General features: G+C 51.1%; 2 protein-coding genes across 4 annotated transcripts in view; one reads left to right on the top strand and one right to left on the bottom strand.

Moving 5' to 3' along the window:
* Positions 1 to 7659, top strand: part of ABHD2 (abhydrolase domain containing 2, acylglycerol lipase) — a 42925-nt gene extending 35266 nt beyond the window's left edge. For all 3 annotated transcript variants that reach the window (XM_087744026.1, XM_087744027.1, XM_087744028.1), the window contains exon 11: positions 970 to 7659. In XM_087744026.1, coding sequence (XP_087600152.1) covers positions 970 to 1166 — 197 coding nt within the window. In that variant the 3' untranslated portion in view covers positions 1167 to 7659. The remainder of the gene's footprint in view (positions 1 to 969) is intronic.
* Positions 7660 to 11499: 3840 nt separating this feature from the next.
* On the bottom strand, positions 11500 to 16791 carry RLBP1 (retinaldehyde binding protein 1). Its single transcript, XM_009470076.2, has 8 exons — positions 16682 to 16791; positions 15813 to 15856; positions 15452 to 15580; positions 14967 to 15168; positions 13672 to 13850; positions 12822 to 12980; positions 12064 to 12174; positions 11500 to 11953 (listed from the first exon to the last, which is right to left on the bottom strand). The coding sequence occupies exons 2-8, from the start codon at positions 15822 to 15824 to the stop codon at positions 11795 to 11797; spliced, it is 951 nt and encodes a 316-aa protein (XP_009468351.2). The 5' UTR covers positions 15825 to 15856; positions 16682 to 16791; the 3' UTR covers positions 11500 to 11794.
* Positions 16792 to 18461: the final 1670 nt, after the last annotated feature.

Here is an 18461-nt window from a genome sequence, read left to right as displayed (position 1 = left end):
GATCCATGATTTCAAAGCAGCTTGACTAGCCTCCTTATATCTGTAATCCTCTGGGAGGTGTACTAAGTTAGAACTAACAAGGCTAACCTTGAGCAGAAAAAACTTGAGTCCTTTCAGGCACCTTCTGCTGTTTTGGCTTGTGTTGATAGCCAGCAGGTTACATTCAGGTTACATTCTTGAATGGAAAAATTATTCCTCATGTCTTCATTCCTCACTGGGATTTAGTAGAAAGGTGGGTTGTTATTGTGATAGTCTTGATTAAGTACAGATGAGCAGCCCCCTTTGCTGATGAAGAGCTGAGCGGGGCACATGCATAGCTGTGTTATTTGGTACTGAACTAGGATCTCTCCCTGGAAAGGAGTTCTGTGAGCTGTCTCTTCAGCCAAGAAAAAAAAAGGCAAATTACCTTTAGAAGCTCAGAAGAGGGAGCTGGCTGCTGCTTCGTCACACAAATAGCGGGTGCATAGGGAGAGAAGCAGGGTTCATTCTTTTCCTGGTTGAAGGCTGTGAGCAGAGAATTCATCCACAGCTGCTTCCAGACAGAAGCAAGCACAGGGGTTTTCTCACTGTATGTGGAACAAGGTGGCTGATGCACCAAAGCTCTGACAGTACAGCTCAACACGATGCTAACAGTTCTAGCTCCAGTGTACGTGAGTTAAAGATGTTCATTCCTTAAAGAATGAGCATTCTTACAGCAATGCAGGTGTTGCATTTCTTGGGCAACCCTCTTGTACTGGCTGGGGTTGGTTCCTGCAGACTGTCCTGTTCTGTGAAGCGGTAAGGTTATGTGCTTTCGACTTCAAGGTAGCCATGGCCTTTGTCAGTGCATTTCTGCTTCCTACACATGATTGCTCCTTTAGTTCAGATGCTATGCGAAGGATAGAGTTGATTATCATGACTTGGGATAGTTTCATTTTCAGCTCCAAGATGTTAACTTTCTGGAATTTTGTGCCTCCTTTTGTTTTACAGAGAAACGGGAAAATGTCATGCATGTGCTGCCCCTTCATGGAGGCCACCTGGGATTTTTTGAGGGGTCTGTACTATTCCCAGAACCTCTTACCTGGATGGATAAGCTTGTGGTACAGTATGCCAATGCCATCTGTCAGTGGGAGAAGACAAAGTCTCACTGCTCGGACACAGAGCAGGCTGTATCTGGCCAGGAGTAATTGACCCAAATACTCTGGATCACTTCAGTAAATCTCCCCCTTTGGGAACATCTTGTTCCCTCACCTGCTGCTTCAGGTTTCCATTCTCCTTGATATCCTATGGCTGGGGTTTGATCACAATGTTTTCTTCCAAAGTGGAGTTAAAGCAGAGGTTAATATCTGATCAGAGTATCTTTGCATATATAGTCACTTGGGTTTGTAATTTACTGCTCTGCTTGAAGAATTAGGTTGCTGACTGTGACTTGTTACAGGGTTATTGAGCTAAAGACTGCTTGCTTTAATATAGCAGAAGTTTCAAGTGTCAAAATCTCTTCACCTGCTGGTCAAAAACTTGATCTGCAGCACTTGTTTAGGTGTAGATGACAGGGTAAGTATGAGACTGTTCTCTGTCCCGGTGCTGGAAAAACCCTACACCAAGCCACAAGCCGGTGAGTGGTTCAGTCTGTAAGCCACTAAAATGTGGCTTAGAAAAAACAGATGCTTGACTGCAAGGGGAGTTCCAGCCTTGCACCATCTCAAGGAAAGCCTTTTAGTTCCTAGGAATGCACTTACACAAGTGCATCATTTTAAAGATACTTAACTTTTCCATGCTTCAGCTATCTGTGGATTGCGATGTCTTTATGCTGGGACTCCCTGTAGGGAATAGCTGCAGGCTGGTAATACCAGTTAATGTTTCTATGTAAACATGTTCTCACACCAAGACCAGAACAGTCACCTTCTTGTCATCTTTGCCTCATTTTAAATGTAGTCATCTTTTAAGTACTGGGTTTTTTTGCTTTGACCCAGGGCTTTTTAAAGCTGGCTCTGGCTTCCAAATGGAAACCAGTGAATCTGTAGGATCTTTCTGTGAGCTCAATCTGTTTTTAAGAATATTTCATAGAGAATTATGTACTCTGTTAGGGATTAATTTGTTGGGCAGGAAGGTATCTGTTTAGATTTACTCCCCTTATGTCAAGGTAAATCATACCAAAATTCTTCCCCTTAGCTTTCAAAGCATCAAATGGTTTTCAGACACATGACTTGCCTTACAGTTGATGGGGAACTGGATGTCTCTAGCCCTGTGCAATTAAAATTATATTTTTGCATGGCTAACTACTTCCATATCTATGTAAACGTCGTAGGATTACTGGCTCCAGTAAGACACTGGGCTCTTCCTCACTTGAATTCCTTTTCCATGCCCAGACATCCTCTTTTAGTTTTAATGTGTGAAGTGAAGCGTGAAAGCTGTTTGCAGGAAAGATGCCTACTCACTTGTGCTTTTCCCTCAAGTGGCTGTTATGGTGTGTGCCAAGATTGTTATTAAAGACTCTAGTCTATCCCCTGGAAGGAAAGTTGTCCCATGACAATCTGGAGACTGAAACTTTGTGGTCAAAATCTTTTTTTTTTTTTTTCTTCACTGTTTGTTCTGTCAATATTGTAGTCTCATTAATCCATCCTTAGGACGACTTTATCACAGTGTCAGTGAAGTTCTTTTCCTGTCACACTTCCCACATCAATTAGCACTTTATTGCTTCAGCCTTGGTCTGTGTTCCAGGCACTTTAGTTTATAGCTTAAGGGCAAAACAAGCTGCAAGACTTCAGTCTGGTAAAATGGGGGAACAAGCCTTCTGGACCGCCCTGTCCCTGAACTTCAGTAGGTTGGAGAGGTGGGATTTTGTTTTAATAAAGCAATAATTAACTATTGTAGCAAAGGTGCATTATCATATCAGGAAATTCCTTTCATTTGCCTTAGGCCAGACACCTTGGCCTGTTACAATGAACTGTGGATATCTGCACATTCTCCTCCTTAGTAAATCCAGGTTTCCTTTTTTCATCAAAGAAAAAATGTGACCAAGTAAAGCTATAGCAAGACTTGGCCATGCTTGTGGCTGTTCCTTAAGAACTATTTTAGGGCATCAGTTAGCAAGGATATTCTTAGCTGATGGATATCTTGTCTCTATGTTGTTATCCTCTTATTCATACTGCATCTGTATATCACTAAAATCTGTCATAAGACATTTCAGATTTTTGCTTAAGTAGCTGTTCATGTAATATTCATTGGATATGACTTAAATATCTTCTCACTTCAACAGAAGTGGAGTGCAAACAACACTTGTACACATCAAATAGATACAGTATAAATTTAGGTGTGTAGGGGGATATGGTTTTTATCTCCAGTGGGTTACAACTTTAGAAGTGTTTCAGCTTTCATAGTATACTACAGCTGTAGCTTACACAGGTCATGGCTCTCTGCCTTGAGGAAACAAAACTGCCCTTCCTGTGCTTCATGTGTCCTTCCTCAATCCAGCTTTACTCTGCTGAGATGGGTATCAACTTCAGATAGCTCTAGAGGAGCAGAAGTTGTCCTTGGTACCGATACTCCTGTTGAAGTGAAGAGAGCCCATCATAAGACCCAACATGTGGATACCTATGAAAGAAAGGTCAGTGTGTGTCTGACCTCCTTTGAGAGCAAAATATCTGCCTTTGTCAACCTGAGAGCCTTATCAAAAGCAGGGGCTCTCCACCCAGCTCCTCAAGCAACTGAAGGTTTGCCTTCCTTCCCAGGAACCCAGACTGGCAGAAAAGTTCAGCGGTTGACCGGCCCAGAATGTGAAAGTCAGGAGGGTGAGAACTGGCTCGATACTGTCTGGGAAGGTTAATGCTGAGGCAAAGCAAGTGTTTTGCCCCTGCTTTTTGGCCAAATCATGCCAGTCTCTCTGGAAGTGGAGCTTTTTGTCCTGGGAAGCTTTTTCTTGGAAAAAATATTCTTCCTTCTGTTTTGTAAAGAAGATCATTCTTGACGGACCAGGCTTTCAAACAGGTTTTTCTATTTCTGAGGTATGAGGAAGCTACCTTCTTGTCAAATGTACCTTCACTTCAAACTGATTTCACTACAGCAGATGGACAGTCAATCAATGACGCATTTTTAAGCAAGTCTTCTAAAATGAGGTGAGCAACTAGGCAATTCTCAAAGCAGCAGGAGCTGTAGCTTTGTCTAATCAAATAGAGATCTTGCTTTAAAGTTAGATGGTCTTTTCGAGGAATACTCCTTCCTGCCCTGCAACCCAAGCCTTCGTACTTCAGAAGTGCCGATGCTGTGGACTTTCTGAAACTTTCAACTACAGAAGTAATATGGGTCTCCATATTACAGGTCTTGTTCCTTTGACCTGTTTTTGCACTTTGTAATTGCATCTACAGCTGTTCAAACCACTTGTGACTTGACCAACTAATTCTAGCCGGTTTGGGGAAGAAGAGCTTTTGTCACAGCTTGTTTGTGCAAGGCTTCTGAAGCCTGAGGTTCAGCTTACTAAGCTGCTTGTAGGTGGAAGCAGTGAAAAATCTATTCTCCCCATCCCACACAATTTGCTGCTCTCAAAGCAAGACTCATGGTGTCAGACTTGCAGTAGTAACTTAGAGATCTTGGGGAATTGGGAGAGGAGAAAGTTAAGCTGCAGTACATGTTACCTAAAGGGAATCCTGTATTGAATCTTGCTGCTGACAGTGACTGGCAACTGATACCTAGAGCCGGTGCCCCAAGATGCATGGGACTTTGTCCAATCCTAATCTGAAATACTCTTCTCTCCTGAAATACTAGTCTTGTGATGTGAGCAGGTGGTCTTCGTTTGCCCAGTGAATTCAACCTTAAATGCAATCCGAATTTTTAAGTCTTAGAGGCGAAGTCATCTTTTTCATCTCTTGTCAGGACACATGAAGTTGTTGAATTTATATCATTACAGGGTAGTCTGATAGCGCAATTCAAGATTACAGCATGATGAATCTGTCATGTGCTCTGTTTAGTTTCAAACTGGGATTAGAAAAAGCACTAGCAGAGCTCTTCCCACAGGTAGTCTCGTGGTATACACACCTCTCTCCCGTCACTGGATGTAAGTAGCACTTGAACATAAACCCTAAGGACTTTCTCAGTCAGATAGCAATTTGCAGAACTATTACTGTTTGGTTAGGCTGGTCCAACCATCACCTTTGTCAGTGTCTGGAGAGATCTGAAGCTTGTAGGCGAGCAGCTGGGACTCGCTCTTACTGAACACAAGGAACTTGCAGCTTCCACTACATCAGATCTGCCAGCATTTTTAATGTTGGTTTGCTTCTAAATTGAAGGTTTTTTCAGGTGGATCTGACAGTGTTGTAGTTGCACTGTAAAGACAGACACTTGAACTTCCTTGCAGTCTTTTTCTGAGTGTTTTTCTGCAGTTGCTGTTTATGAAGATATAGGTTACAAAGATAGGGCATTAAGCAAAGATGTTGGGAACTGTTAGCTCCAGTACTGAATTTAGCTACCTGTGTGTCATCTGTCCTGGGTCTGCCACAAGTTCCTAGACCACAGCCCTTTGACACGTGGTGCCTTGCCCTTTTTCTCCTCCTCCCTTGGCATCAGCATATCTAGAGACTTCAGTAACAGCTCTGTCGGAGCTTTTGGGGCTCTGCTCTTTAGTAAATGAATTTTCAGACACTAGGTAGTGAGACAACTCTGGTAATGTACACTGTGCAGGTGTGCTGACTTACAAGACCTTTGTGGGCAGCCTACAACTAGCTACAGTCTATTGATTAGATACTTTCTTCTAGGATCTCCACTATAGATCTACTGGGATGTTGACCCTTCTCATGGCTCCTGCCAACTGGGAAGTCTTAAAAATAAATTAATTTTAAGGCTTAAAATAATATGTATGAGCAGTGGATCATTTTCAGCTCTCAGCTCCTCTAGCAGTAGGGATTGAGTCATAGAAGGAGGGTTTGCTTTGCTTAATATGTGACTTGTTACCTTACAATCCCAAATTTCTTATGTCTATTAAGTCTCCAGCAGCATAGCTGGAGGTAGATTGCCTAAGTGACTACATCTCAAAAGAAAAAGCAGAGAGTAGCAACTTCAGGATTTAATTGCCAAACAGCTTAGTCACCTGAATTGCTTCCAGGTTTTTCTAGTAATATTACGCCTGTCTGGAGCTTATTGAAATTCTTCACAGCCTTTTTCAAGAAGATCAGAAAAGGCCCTAGCCTTGTGCTGTATGTATCAGTCCTTTGTTGTGAAGAGCACCTTGTTTCTGGCTTGAGTCTTGCTCCATGTGTCCTTATTCCTTTGGTGGGTCTGTTGGTTGGGTAGGTCCTGGAGCCCCAGTGACTCGAAGCAGTGTCTCCTTCATGGCTTCTAGGTGAAAAGCAAGCAGCTCTCCTTCATGTGAGGACTTGCTGAGTTTTCTCATAGCAACACCACCCCAAGGAAGGGGTGTCTTGTGACTGTACCCCTTTTATCACTGGGAGCGTCTGTTACAATGGCCTGGACTTTCTTAGCTGTTGGGAGAGCTTAGGGATAAGTGCCATCAATGAGTCAAAGCAGTTGCCAGCTTTTTGTGCTGTGGTGGAAGGGTTTCTAGGGTTATCCTGAACCATTGCATTCTGAACATCTGTATACTTGGTTTTGCTGGTTAATCAATGGACACACAATGCAATCCAGGGCAGCATTTATCAGGTTGGCTCTGCTGTATTGAACAACCTTTTCCAAGTCTATCTGATAACACTCTCCAAAAGCTCCAACCCCGCATCACTTGTGGATAAAGGCTTTCCTTTCCTTCTCACTCAATGGCCTTGCCTAACCCAGGTAGTTTTAATGCAGTAAGGAGCCCGATCCCACAAGGTGGCTCTACACAAAGCCTTTTTGCTTTTGTCTGAATGACAAGCTTGCATTGTCTATCTCTGGTCATGCAAGAGATTAGATACTTTCTTCAATATCAATTAGATATTGATTAGATACTTTCTTCTAGGATCTCTACTATAGCTCTACTGGGATGTTGACCCTTCTCATGGCTCCTGCCAACTGGGAAGTCTTGGAAAAAAAAAAAAAAAAGCCAAACAAAACCCACTTGTATTTGATATAACCAAACCCTACTGCGTAGCCCAAGTCAGCAGCTTTCCAAAGGAGCATGTTTTCTCATTGTGTTACTTGACAGCTTGACCATAATTCCCAGTGACAGATCACTAGACATTCTTCTTGAGAAAGCATAACCCCTTTCTCTGAAAATCCCAAGCCGAAGAGGTGTGTGGAGAGCTCAGGAAGGACAGACCTGTGTCATTCTTGTGTTGCCCATGCAAGTGTGTTAGAACAGGCTGAGTGACTTCTAATGTTCTTGGTGAGCAGTTTACTATGAAAATATTTTCAAATTGGCAAAATTACACTCTGGAACCATCTCTAAATGCTGCCCTGACAAAGCTTGTGTACTGAGGCGCCCTCCACGCTGCCATGTTCTGAGTCAGATTCTCTGGAGCTGACAGCTGCAGGGGAGATGATTTGCAATTAGCAATGCAATTTTTCTATATCTGCTGATGTTTACCTTTAAAATTATATATATAAATATATAAAAAAGTGTCTGATTTTTTTCTTTAATTTTTGTTCTTCTGTGTGGTGTAAAATGGAGGTTATTGCAAAACAAAATGTAATTTTGTTATCTTTGATTCAGTGGGATTTCTTTATTTAAAAATAAAGGACTTATTGAAGTCAGTGCTACATGTAGTGACTGTGTGCAATATTATTGGGTGATGAAGTCCAGCTGTCACTCCTGGCAGGCACAGCAGCCATGCTTTCCTGCTCCCTTCCTCTGCAGTTGGGGAGAGGATCATCTGATGTGGGAATATACTGGGCCGACAAGGGAATCACAGAATCATAGAACGCTTTGGGATGGAAGGGACCTTTAAAGGCCATCCAGTCCATCCCCCTGCAATGGGCAGGGACATCTACAACCAGATCAGGTTGCTCAGAGCCCCATCCAGCCTGGCCTTGGATGTTTCCAAGGATGGGGCGTCTGCCACCTCTCTGGGCAACCTGTTCCAGTGTTTCACCACCCTCATTGGGAAAATTTTTTTCCTTGTGTTTAGTTTAAATCTACCCTCCTTTAGTTTAAAACCATTACGCCTTGTCCTGTCTCAGCAGACCCTGCTAAAAAGACTATACCCATCTTTCTTGTAGGCCCCTTTTAAGTATTGAAAGGCTGCAATAAGGTCTCCCAATACTGATTAAAATGCACCTATGAGTATCTGAACATGTTCCCTCGGTTATGAGATTTGGATTAGCTAAAGGAGGAACCCTTTAGCCCCAGCCCTTACATGTGAATTAGTATTAGATGTTAGTTTCTGTTCACTAGTGCTGTCTAAATGAAGCCTGCCTTGGGGAAAGGCTGTCCTTACATCCTCATGGTACACACCAAGGCAGGAGCTGGCTTGCTGCTCCCTCACTTCCAGACAGGACAACCTTTGTCAGTAACTCCTATTTCATGAACTCTGGTGTTGCCTCTATGTTTTGACCCACTAGTTTGGCTATTCTAGTGGTAAATGCAAGGACTCTAATTGTTCTAGGAAATATGAATGACCCCCTCCTTTGAGGGAGAAACCTCAAGCTTGCACTCCTTCCGTACTTCTGGGGTGGGGAGAACAAGAGGGGTGGCAGTGTAGGGGGCGTCTTCTCCACCTTTCACTCCTTTCAGCAGTTGCAGCTTCTATGCCCACCTCTCAAAGACCTGGCTCTGCTGCCTGCTGAAGTGAGTGTCAAGTAGATAAATGACAAGACTGCACAGGGGCTGTATGTAACAACGCCTGGATGGTGTGCCAGCCCCTGCCACCACTGCCATCTCCAGCTGGAGCCTTCCTCTGCCTCTGTTGTGTTCCAGAGTGTAGAACAAGGACAGGGCTGCTGCAGAAAGCCTCCAGAGAGATGTCACTCTTAACAATTCCTGCTATATATAGGAGCATCTAACAATTGCCCTGGCTCTTACGTCTGTTGGGGCTGGCCTGGTGGCTGAGCATGGGGGGTCTAGCAGGCTCTTGAGCTAAGGAGCATGTGGCTTGCTTGGCAGTTGACAGAGGCTGGCAGCTCAGCCTTCCCTAAGGCTCAGCTTGGGGAGCTAGCTGGGTGTGGACTTGATCTTCTTCTCCCCTTTCTCCCTTGCAGTATGTGACACAAGCCCTAGTGATGCTCAAGCCTTTCTTAGTTGCTTTTTGTCTTATGGCTAAGAGAGGTCCTTGATGCCTCTGTAGTGGAGAATGGAGATGGCGTCAGCTTAAAAAACTAAATGCCTGTCCTGAAAATGCTGAAGAAGGGCTATTTTTGCTGGTGGACAAGAGTGGATTGTGACAGCCCTGTGTCAGCCCCCAGGTTCTCCCAGGATCACTAGGTCGCTGGCTGGGGGGCTCCTCCAGAGCCAGACCTATGGCTGTGCCAGGACTAAGACCTGAAGCAGGGCACAGGGCTTAGCTCTGGCCCTTCCTGCAGCGTGTGGTAGGACTCTCCTTTGGGACAACAGCTTTCCTGCAGCGTGCGGTAAAGCTTTTGGTCACGAGTCTCTGGAGAAATCATCAGACTGAGTGGAGTTCCTAATCTTTCAGTAGCTGGCAGAAAAAAAAACCACAACAGCAACTCTGGCTGGGACACTGACATCTGAGGAGTCAACCGCTTGTTTGAGCCTAGGGCGTAGAAAAGCCCTGCCAAAAGCAGTACTTGACTGATGCTAAGAGCTCACTAATGCGTGGTTTTTTACCTACAGACCAAGCGAGACAGATGCGGAGGGTAACTGGAACTGGAGGGCTGCTGGGGCAGCTGGGCTGGGCCAGGACCATCGCTGCTGTTCCCCTGTAATGAGAATTGCTCTGTGGGAGGCAGTGTTTCGGGCTCCATCTCTAGGTTATTGGCCATTGTGATTTAGCTGTTAGATCTATTTTTAAAGATCTACTTCAAAACTCCTTCCTGGCTCGGTCAGAGTCACTCTGGGGGGAAGCTGAGGCCAGCATGGATCACGGATCATGCTCCCTGCTCTGTTTGCTGTGCTGTTCTCTGTCTCGCCATCAAAGCAAGCTGCTGGCTGACAATGTGTCCCAGCAGTGGTGAGCAGCCACAGGGACCTCCCAAGAGCTATGGCTGTCCCAGTCCCAATCCCAGAGGCAGCAGCATGGTGCTCCCGGCTGTGCGTATGGGGGGGTTTTTTTGTCTTTTTTTGTTTTTACAAGTGAGCTGCAGTTGCTCTGTCTCCCAAGCAAGCTGTGCTGTTGTGTTTGCACTGGCCTGATGGTTGTAGGGTTGTCACACATGGTTTCCTTGGGACAGCTCCAGATGCTTCCCGCCTCGTGAACAGCACTGCACAGTAAGGAGCTAAAGGCAGCAGAGAGGTGCCTTTCACTCTCCCTCTCACACAAGGTTGGCGCAGCCTCGGGCTGGGACTCGCCATGTGTGGACCAGCCACCGTGCTGCTGAGGCTGGAGAAAACAGATTTAACCCCAGTCGCCTCTGCCCAGACGGGCCCCATCCTCCCCACAGCTTCGGAGCCGACGTCCTGTTTGGTTTGAGCCTGAGCCAGTGCCCTGATGAATGCGGCTCTTGTCAGCACCCTCCACCTCGGCCGGCTTCGCCTGGGGGTCCGGTCCTCGGCTTGGCTGATTAAAGGCTCCTGTGTGTAGCTGCAGAGCTGGGAGGGAGGGGAGATGGGGCACGCTGAGGGACTGGCTTGAGGGAGAAGAAGGTAACCTGGGCAGAGACCAGCGCCTTGCTCCTCTCCAAGCCCTACTGCTTACCAAGGGAGGAGGAGACGATCTGGAAACAGGGATCCAATCAGCTCCTCGGAGGAGATGCCTGGTTGATGAACCAGAACAGACTGCCTTCCCTGGGACACAGCTACTTCTGCCTCCCTCCTCCCCACCCTGGTCTTGTTGACTCCACATTAGCAAGGGCTAATTAGCATTAGCATCAGGCACAGCTCGTTTGCCAGGTGAGGACCCTCCTCTGCCCTCCGTGGTGGCTTTTGGTGGGGCTTCCCTGATAGAGCTCCCTCTCACAGTGCCGTGCTAGGAGAAACAGCTGTGCTGAGGCTTTTGAAGGATTTAGGAAGGTACATTCTGCTTGTCTTTCACTGTCCTGTGGTTAAAATCCATCTCCTACTCGTAGTGGCTGCTGCAGCCTCTGTTCATCCTCCCTGCCTGCCTGGCTGAGCAGGAATGAGACAGAGGCAGCTCCGCTTGGGCCCCTGTTTGGGTCTTGTTTGCACCTTTTGGGCTGTTTTCTCTTTCCTGGTTAGAGCAGATGACTGACAACTGGGGGTCCTTGCTCGGGCAGGGGTGGAGCTTGTTCTGGGATGCATGGAGGATGGAGATGGCCGGTTCCTTGGCCCCTGTGCCAAAGGGCAGTCAGTGATGGGGGGACAGGGGTCTCCTACCAAGTGCTGACACTCCTGGCCTCCTTTGAACCAGCAGCGCAGCCAGCGCCTGTGCCCAAAAAGCTGCACCCCTGTTCCTTGCCACATGCCACAAGGGACCGCAGAGCTCTGCTGTTAAAACACTTTATTTCTCCCTCGCTGTAGCCCTCCCTTCCCAGAGCAGACGCTGTCCTGTCCTCCCACCGCAGCTCCAGGGCATGCTGCGGGAGAGGGCTGCTGACCTCCTTTCTCTGCTGGCTCCCGAGGAAAGGATGCTCTGCCTGGGAGGGACAGAGCTGCCGGGCAGCCCGCTGCCAGGTTTGGGGAGGGGAGGGACAGGCATGGAGCAACGCGCCCAGAGTGCCTCATCACGAGCAGTCATTTAACCAAAGCTACGGTAAGGAGGTGGTTGGGGATAGTGGGCCACCTCTGATCCTATTGTACAGGGGAGGAGGAGCGGACCCCTGTTTAGAGAGCCGTGTCTTCAGCCTCGATGCGGGGCCCAAAGAGCTTCTCTGCAGTTGCTTTGCCGTCGTACTTGGGCAGGTTGCCACCAAAGTCTGCTGGCAAGATGTCAGCGTCGATCTCCTGGTAAAAGGACTCCAGCTCCTCCCCGTGCACAAAGACCTAGAGGGAGATGGGAGCAACCCTCAGCAGAGGACAAGGGTGACTCTTCCCGGCTGCTCGGTTTCACCCCGGGACGTGCCTCTGCCTCTGGGTCCCTTTCCGACACTCACCCTCTCCAGCAGTTTGCTCTTCAGGAACGGTTTGACCACGTTGTAGGTGGTGGTGAAGTACCACGGCTGGTGGATGAAGTGGACGGCCTTGAACCGTGCTGGGAAGGAGTCCTAGGATCCCAAACCCAGACATAAATGATTACAGAGGGTGCTGGCCACATGGAGCCAGGTGGGCAGCAATGGATACCCCAGCACTGCCACGGTTCCCCTTGCCCAATCTCCCCTTCTCTCTTTGATGGCCCCTTTTTTGTTCTGACCCAGACGATCGGCCATCCCAGCCCCAGGAGTACCAGGGAAGCTGAAGAGCCTCCCAGATGGTTCATTGCTCCCACTCCACAAGAAGGACTGCATCTCTGCTGTCCTTCCCTGGAGAGAGCCAAGTGTCTTTGGCCTCTGGTCCAAGGGTAGAAATCCTGGAGTGCCTGTGAGTCTCCCTCCAGCCTGGACCAGGCTGGGCTGAGAGGAGGGTGAGGAAAAGCCTCCAGGCCATGCCGTAGGATGCTGCAAGGAGTGGTGGAACTGCTTCTGGTTGGGCTTTTGAGAGGACAGGGACCTGGGGCCGGAAAAATAGAATCCATCTGGCAGGATTAAGCCAATTAGCTGGCAAGGGAAGGAGCATGTGATGGGGAACAGCCTCTCCGATGATGCTTTCTTCTGGTGTCAGTGTGGTGGAAATCACAAACCCTGCTAGCCCTGCCTGCTCTCTGCTCCTCCAGGACCCACTCTGCCACTGCTGGGTACAGACTTTGCCACCTCACCTGCAGCATGTCCACCATCTTCTTGAGCTCAGAGGGTTTGATCCCTGATGCCTGCTGCATGGTGAAGCCCTTGAAGTTCTCAATGATGCAGAACCCATTGATCTGGGTCTCTTCATTTTCCAGCAGCTTCTCCAAGATAACGCAGTAGGCACGAAGGATCTGATGGAGAGGAGAGACAGCAGGTCTGGTACTAGGTCTCACCTCCCACAGACCCCAGGAGGTTCCCAGGAAGAGTCCCATAGAGCATTAGCCAGGGTCTGCTTGATTCCAGCCTGCTTGTCACAGCCAGCCCCAGGACTTCAGAGCAGGGAGGGCATTTTGGGGGATGCTTGACAACCACCATATTCCCCTTTCAAGCCGGGGGTGTCTCAGACCTGAATCAATGATATGTTGCGACCAAATTCAGAGCTGAGCAGAAAACGGAGCTGGGAGAAGTGAGTTACGTGCCTGGAGACCTCTTTGCCAAGAAGCCCTTTCCGTGCCTCGTGCCTCAGTTTCCTCCTCTGCCCTGCGGGACCGTCCTTTCTAAAGCACCTTGATTTAATGGCGTGGTGCTTTTCTTCACCCCGCATTACCTGGGCTGGGGAATACACACCCTGAATTTGGCCTGCATCTTGCACTGCATCAGGGGGAAGGAAGGGGAACCCTTTGGGATGGACCATGCTCTCCCACCCTCCCTGGAAGGATAAATTCAAAGGGCTACAGATTTGCTTCAACCTGGATGGCTGGAGGCTGCGTGTGGACATATGTATACATGTGTGTAAGGGACGCTGCGCTCAGACGTGCCGAGCAGGACAAGCCTGGGAGCGGGACCGCTCCGCTCCGGGAGCGACGGCTGGGCTGGGCTGACCTCATCAAAGGTGATCTCCTCGTAATCCCAGTTCTCGATGTTGAAGAGCATCACCACCCGGCCATGCTTGTCTCTGCTGGCCAGGATGCCGGGGTAGCCGGCTTCAATGGTGCTGCGCACGGCCTCGGGGGTCAGGTTGTCGAAGAGCTCAGGGTACTGCTGGCGGAAGTTCACGTAGCCTGCAGAGAGGCAGAAATCAGGGAGGACAACGGCTGCTCGCCCGGCCTTAGGAAGCCAGAGCAGCGCTGGGGAAGCTGCGAGAGACAAGGCAGGCTGGGGACGGCGAGACACCGGTCCTGAGTCCAAGAGCTGCCGACTGGCTGTGCCCAGGGTCCACATGGGTCAGGCCTTCCCCGCAAAGGGGGTGAGAGGAGCTCAGCCCCGTCCCCAGTGCGCTTGGTGTTATTCTCCCCATGCCAGCAGCTTCCCACGCCTGCCTTCTCTCCAGCACCCTGAGCAGATAAAGTTGGTTTTCCCCTCATTTCCCTTCTCCCCTTCCTCCCCGTTTGGGTGACATCCCCCAGCTCCCCTCTCCTGGCACCCTGCGGGCACGAAATAAGGAATCTCCTGGGAAAATGCAGGCAAACAAAACAGCTCGTCTGGGAGCCAGCGCTGATAATTAGAACTCATTATCCCCCAAGCTGACACAAAGAAGAGCGGAGCTGGAGCCAGGCAGGTTCCAGCCGGTGGCCACCCCCTCCCCAGGCTGCTCTTCCTCTCCCTCTCTACGCCTAGGGGTCACCCCTGATGTGGGGAGGGGGTCCCACAAGCCCCCCCAACCTGCCCCCAGCCCTCAAGGGCTCCCAGGGGTGCTGAGCCCACCAGGCATCGTGCACAAAAGCATCAGGGTGGGTGCTCCTTACAGGGGTAGGTAGAGGTACGTATAGGGCATCTATAGGGCGTATATATGGCATGCATAGGGCGTAGGGGTCTTGAGGGGATGTAACCCAAACCAGCTGGATTTGCTGCACAAATGAACAGCCTGCCACCGCCTAAAGTGTCTGTTTTTCCATTTTGTCCAGTACATTAGCAAGGAATGGGACTGTCCTGGCATCGCGGGATGCCTGGTACCACCCTCATTTATTTCCTTCCCCATCCCAACTCTTTCCCCTGCATCCCAAGCTGGGGGGCCCTGCCTTTTTCTATTTATCCTCTCTCCTCATCCCCTTCCCATGCCAGGGTCCTGCTCTGCCAGCACAGCCCAGACCAGGAAGGAACCAGTGCAGGACTGGGAGCTGCCAGTGCATGTGTACCCCTGTCCTGGCCCAGCATCACAGCCCGGGACCCCTCCCCACCTTTTAGCAGGTCGTAGGCCCTGTGGACGTCGAACTTGCGGGCACGGATGAAGCGGAGGAAGAAGGAGTCGTCCTGCCCCTGCACCTTCTCGGCCACCGCCTTGCACACCTCCTCGCCGCCCGCCCGCTCCTGCACCAGCTCGCGCAACGCCTTCACTGCCACCTCCCTCTGCTCCTCTGTCTCGTTCAGCTCATCCTTCGCCTGGGGGGGAACAGGGACGGGGCCCAGCTCAGCAATGCCCCCCGTGCACCCCAAAACACCCCGGGGGTCACTTAGGCACCCAAAAGCTGGAGGGATGCAGTAATGCTCCTTGCAGCATCCCAGCACAGGGAGGGCAGAGTCAACGAGGTCCCCCGCAGTGAGACCCTTCGGTGTAAGCACATCCCATCCCAAAAGGCAAGAGCCCCTTGAGGGTCTCCTGTGGCCCCCAAGGAGTGGGTGCCCCAGGCTGTGCCTGCCCCCCGCTCCTCGCGCCCGCCCTCACCTTCTGCAGGGTGTGCGGGGGAATCTTCTCACACCTCCCGAAGACGGGGCCGTGGTCCTTGGTGGTGAGGCGCTCCAGCTTGGTGCGCAGGGCCTGCTCCTCCTCCGAGACGATGCGGAAGGTGCCCGTCTGGGGACGAGGAGAGGATGTGGGGTCTCCCCAGCCAGCTCCCCAACTCCCTGCCCCACCGTGGGTCTCCTGGGATGGGGGACTATGGGGAAGGGTAGAGCCTCCATGCCTGCACCCAAGGGGATGCAATGGGATGGGAACGGGCTGCGTGCCACCCGGGCTCCCCGCCATGGGCTGCAGGGAGGGGATACTCAGAGCTCGGGGGACGGGGCGATGCAGGGGCAGTACTCACAACCGCAGACATGTCGTCCTCTGTCCTCTGTCAGCCACAGGACACTGGGAGAGGGGAGGAGGAATCAGCAGCAGTGGGGATCCTGACAGCCTCTGCAGCCCCGCTGTGCCCCATCCCCTGCCCCTCTTGCTCAGGTGGGGACACCCCATCCATCCTCAGCTCCATCACATACTGCCTGCATCTCTGCCTGCCTGCCTGCCAGAGGCTGGGCAGCTTTGAGAAACACCAGGGATGTTTGCACAAGCAGCTTAAAAATGTGGGTATTGATCATCTGACACCTTCATTCTTTTTTTCTGGCTCTGCCTTTCCACTGGAGGTTGGGGACCCCCAACCCCATGAGCTCACCCAGTGCCATTTCATCTCAGACCATCCTCATACGGGCAGAGGCGAGTGCCCAGCTTTGGCCAGGTGGGCAGCCAGCTCATGCTTTTACTGCTTTTTATTTCTACTGCCCCATTCTCCCCAAGGTGTTTCCCAAACGCTTGAGCCCCTGCTGCTCCAGCCCAGAGCCCATCGCCAGCTGCAAGGTTGGACCATGAGCCTTTCAGCACCTTTCTGACGCCATCTGGGTAAAACACCTTGTTCCCATGCATGAGGAGGAGGAAACCTGCCTTCATCCTCCCTCCAGCGCCTGACCCTGACCCTGCCGGGCTGTAGCATCGGCTCCGAGCCCAGGCTGTGCGAGGGATGCTTGGCTCCAGTTCATCCACTTCCCAGGGGCATCCTCTTCCCCTCCAGCTCCCAGCGAAGGGACAGGCATCCCCTTTTTCCAGGCACTAAAAGCAATCCCAGCCTTGGAGGTGCCAGGTTATGGGGTTACAGTCTCCAGTGCGAAATTATTTTGGGTAGAAAAAGTCCCAGGTACTCACCAGGGAAAGGAAAAGCTGAACCGTCCGCAGAGGGTCAGTGCACAGGGCAGAGACAGAAGCACGGATGGCGAGGCTGGAGTGGAGCAGGAAGAAAGCCGGGTGAAAGCTTTGTAGAGTCACCGGGTTGGGATTAGACCGTCACAAGGCATCAACTCACTGCAGCTTTGTAATTAAATCAGCACAACCCAGGCAAGAAACCCCATTAAAACATTACAGAAAGGCAGCTGAGGAGAGGGAAGGAGGGAGCCAGGGCTCCGCTGGTCGGCTGGAGCGTGCGTGGAGGGGCGGGCTGGGATGCCGGACCCGATTAATGAAGTATAAAAGCTTCTCGTTGTGTAACTCACTCATTAGCGCAGGGCAGGGGCAGAGGAGGCGATGGGCAGCCTGCCACCCCAGCCCAATCCCCCGGGGCGAGCGGGCCAAGTCTCTTACCCAGCTTCTGCCCCGAAAAGCCTGGCAAGGTCCCGCTGTGAATTTGGCCGTGTGGGCAGGGTCTGGGTGTGGGGACGGGTCCACGGCAGAGGATGCTCCCAGAGCTGGTCCCTCCTGGGGCTCTCCAACTCCTCCCCAACAAGGCCACCCAAACAAGCATCCATACGGGACCACTTTCAGCTTTTAAAATAAAAAAATATGGGCAGATATTTTTTTTTACAATGTTCCCAAGCGATGGTTGCCTGCTTGGAGCTTTGGGAACTGGAACCCAGTCCATCCCCGAGGTGATGCTGCAGACCCGTGAGTGAAGGGAGCCCCGGGATGCAGCAGGGACCATGCTGATCCCACGCGTGGGTGCAGCGGGATGGCAAAATGAGTTATTTTGGGACATCCCAGCATGCTGAAGCCACATGGGGCCGGGGAGCCCTTGCAGCCTTAACTCTTTTTGGGCCCAGGGTTGCGTGAGCTGGGTGAGGAGGCGGTGAGGATGGGGCTGTGCACGGCTCTTTCCCCAAGCCCAGGAGAGGAGTTCAGCGGGGCTTTTAGCACAATGGGGATTTGGGGGAGGTGGCGGGGCCGGGCTGAACACCAGAGCAGGACTGAAGGGGCTTACACAAGGCATGTTTTGTAATTCCACTGGGATTTACGGATTTGGTTTCCACGGGCCTGCCCTGCAAACAGAGCTGAGACCCCGCTGCGAGGGAGGGAGGAGGAGGAAGGCACGAGACTCCAGATGAAGGGCAGGAGGGAGCGGGGAGGAAAAATCTGGACCTGTGCCAAGGCCCTGAGTGATGCTGCTGTGGCCAGGGTAACCACACGCTGCTCTCCACTGGAGACCTCCCGACCTCCCCATCCCCTTCCCACGCCAGCCCTGCCGCAAGGCTCAGCTCCCTCGTGGAGCTTGCTGGATGTTTGTCCGCAGCCCAGCGAGCAAGATGGTGTGTGACGGGGGATATCGTCAGCCTGGGGGCTCCCAAACAGACCCAACAGCCCTGCACAGGGGTGGCAGAGGGGACCTGCGCACCCCTGGCCACCTGGGCATGCTGGCCATCACGCTCATTGCAGACGAAATAGTTTTGCAGACTGATGTGCAAGCCCTGGCATAACCGAGCGGGTGCTTTGCCCAGGGAAAAGGGGTCTTTGGAAGGGGTGGCAGCCCGAAGAGGGACTCATCCCAAGGAGGACCCACCCCAAGGTGTTGAGCCTGGATCCCTTTGGGGATCTCTCGGCCAGGTCCAGTTATCCCCCTCCCCATGGCCCCTGACCCCAGGCGAACCCGCTCCCCCTCGCTCGGCAGCATCAGCTCCCGCTCCCCGTGAGCACGGGACTTTCGAAAGCTCCCACGATG

This window comes from Nipponia nippon, unplaced genomic scaffold (genome assembly GCF_047370975.1).
Source record: "Nipponia nippon isolate SJK-2023a ecotype South Korea unplaced genomic scaffold, ASM4737097v1 scaffold_9, whole genome shotgun sequence".
Classification (NCBI taxonomy): Eukaryota; Metazoa; Chordata; class Aves; order Pelecaniformes; family Threskiornithidae; genus Nipponia; species Nipponia nippon.
Note: the sequence above shows the minus strand (reverse complement) of the source record. Positions and strands in the feature narration are given on the sequence as shown.